The sequence below is a fragment of the Haliaeetus leucocephalus genome, unplaced genomic scaffold, assembly GCF_000737465.1.
Source record: "Haliaeetus leucocephalus isolate CR32 unplaced genomic scaffold, Haliaeetus_leucocephalus-4.0 Scaffold309, whole genome shotgun sequence".
In the NCBI taxonomy this organism is placed as follows: domain Eukaryota; kingdom Metazoa; phylum Chordata; class Aves; order Accipitriformes; family Accipitridae; genus Haliaeetus; species Haliaeetus leucocephalus.
This window is the reverse complement of record NW_010972745.1, coordinates 61,298-63,304: the sequence shown is the minus strand read 5'-3', so window position 1 is coordinate 63,304 and position 2,007 is coordinate 61,298. Positions and strand designations below refer to the sequence as shown.

Genomic DNA, 2,007 nt, shown 5'->3' with positions numbered 1-2,007 from the left:
CCCCCCAAGGCTCGGGGACATTCCTGGTCCATCCAGGAGATCGCACCTGGGACCACCGGAACATCCCCACCTGGCCCAGGGCCACCCAGGATGTCCCCAAGGCCACCCAGAATGTGAGTGTGTGTGTCCCCAGCCAAAATGTCCCCCCAGGTCCCTGGGCCATCCACCACGTCCCCATGAGGCCCAGGACCACGCAGAACACCCCCAGTGGTCCCAGGGCCACCAAGGATGTCCCCTGTCCGTCCAGGACGTCCCCATGGGGTCCCGGACCACCCCAAAAGTCCCTGGTCCATCCAGGATGTCCCCAGGATGTCCCCAGGATGTCCTGGCCCACCCAGGACGTCCCTGCAGGTCCCCAGGTCCATCCATAACGTCCCCACGCAGCCCCTTCAAGAACACCCCCCCCCGCAATGTCCCAGGTCCATCCGATCCCGGACACGCATCCCCCCCGCCTCAATCCATCGCCTCCGCTCCCCCGAAGTGGGAGAAGGGGGTTGGTGGGTGGGGGGAGGTGACAGAGGTGACACCGTTGTCTCCCCCCTCCTCCGCCGTCCCCGCTCAGAGCTTGAGCTCATTGGCCACCTTGGAGGCGATGTTCTTGAAGGCCATGGAGGTCCCGGCGATGCGTTTGAAGCGGACGCCGTTGAGGGAAAGACGGGGAAGTTTGCAAACTTCCATTTCCCACTGGACGAAGGAATCGTGCCCGGGAGCTCCGTGGGCGCAGAGGAGGACGAACCGTTCCTGGGGTTCGCACCGACAACTGTTGGCGTCCAGAACTTTCCGGATTTCCCGTAACATTTCGCCCGGTTCCAGGGAACTCGTCGTTTTCATGCTCCAGGTAAAACGTAAAGAACGAGGTTTGGCTTCTCGAGCGCCAGCTTCGCGGGTTTCTTTTTCGGGACCTACCGCTGGTCTGGGGAGAGGGGACAAGGAGGGAAGGTGGGGGTGTCACCAAGGTGGGGGGGTGGGTGGTAGTGGCACCGGGAGCAGCAGGGTGGGTGTGGTGGTCCTGGGGAGGGCACCGGGCTCAGCGTGGTGGTCCTGGGGGTCATATGGACCCCAGGGATGTCACCAGAACCAGTGCAGTGGTCGTGGGGGTCTTGGGGATGTCACCAGGGCCAGCGTAGTGGTCCTGGGGGGCTTGGGGATAGCACTGGGGCCCGCGTGGGGGTCCTGGGGGACATAGGGACACCAGGGATGTCACCAAGACCAGTGTGGAGGTCCTGGGGGTCCCAAGGATGTCACCAGGGCTGCATGGAGGTCCTGGGGGTCCCAGAGATGCCACTAGGGCCAGGATGGTGGTCCTGGGTGGCACGGGGGCTCTGGAGATGACACAGAACTAGTATGGCAGGTCTGGGACGTCACCAGGAGTGACACGGAGGTCCTGGGTGTCACAGGGATACCAGGGATGCCACCAGGACGGACACAGCCAGCCCCTGTGTCCCACGGATGTCACCAGGACCCCACAGGTGGCAGGGGGAGCAGCGCAGTAATCACGGGTGTCAGGAGGACCCCAGGGTTGTCACCAGGACCGGCACAGTGGTCTGGGGTGTCATGGGGGCCCTGGCGATGTCACTAGGACCAGTACGGTGGTCCTGGGTGTCACGGGGGGACCCCAGGGACGTCACCAGGCCCAATATGGTGGGCCTGGGTGTCATGGGGTGGGGGGGGTCCTATGGGTGTCCCAGGGACCCTGTGGGTGTCCCGGGGACCTCAGGGGTGTCCTGGGGGACAAGACAGTGGTCCTGGGGACTCCAGGGGTGTTGTGGGGACGTCACGAGGACCCCGGGGGTGTCACGAGGACCCCGTCCCCACACTCACCTCAGCGTCTCCACTCGGTCCTTGCTCTCGGGCTCGTGCGGGTTCCTCGAGAAAGAAAAAGGGGCAGAGATCGGTTGGGGGGCGGGGGGGGGCAGCCCCTCCCTGTCCCAGTACGGGACCCAGCCATCCGGGCAGACAGACAGCACGGGGAGGGGGACAGACACACACACACAGTGGGGGTGGGAG

General features: G+C 64.9%; 1 protein-coding gene across 1 annotated transcript in view; it reads right to left on the bottom strand.

The window, feature by feature from the left end:
* Window positions 1-310: 310 nt before the first annotated feature.
* Window positions 311-2,007, bottom strand: part of MARK2 (MAP/microtubule affinity-regulating kinase 2) — a 10,338-nt gene continuing 8,641 nt past the window's right edge. Inside the window, exons 15-16 of the mRNA XM_010571181.1 lie at window positions 1,822-1,866; window positions 311-913 (exon numbers count right to left, since the gene is read on the bottom strand). Of these exons, the coding sequence (XP_010569483.1) occupies window positions 559-913; window positions 1,822-1,866 (400 nt within the window). The 3' untranslated portion in view covers window positions 311-558. The remainder of the gene's footprint in view (window positions 914-1,821; window positions 1,867-2,007) is intronic.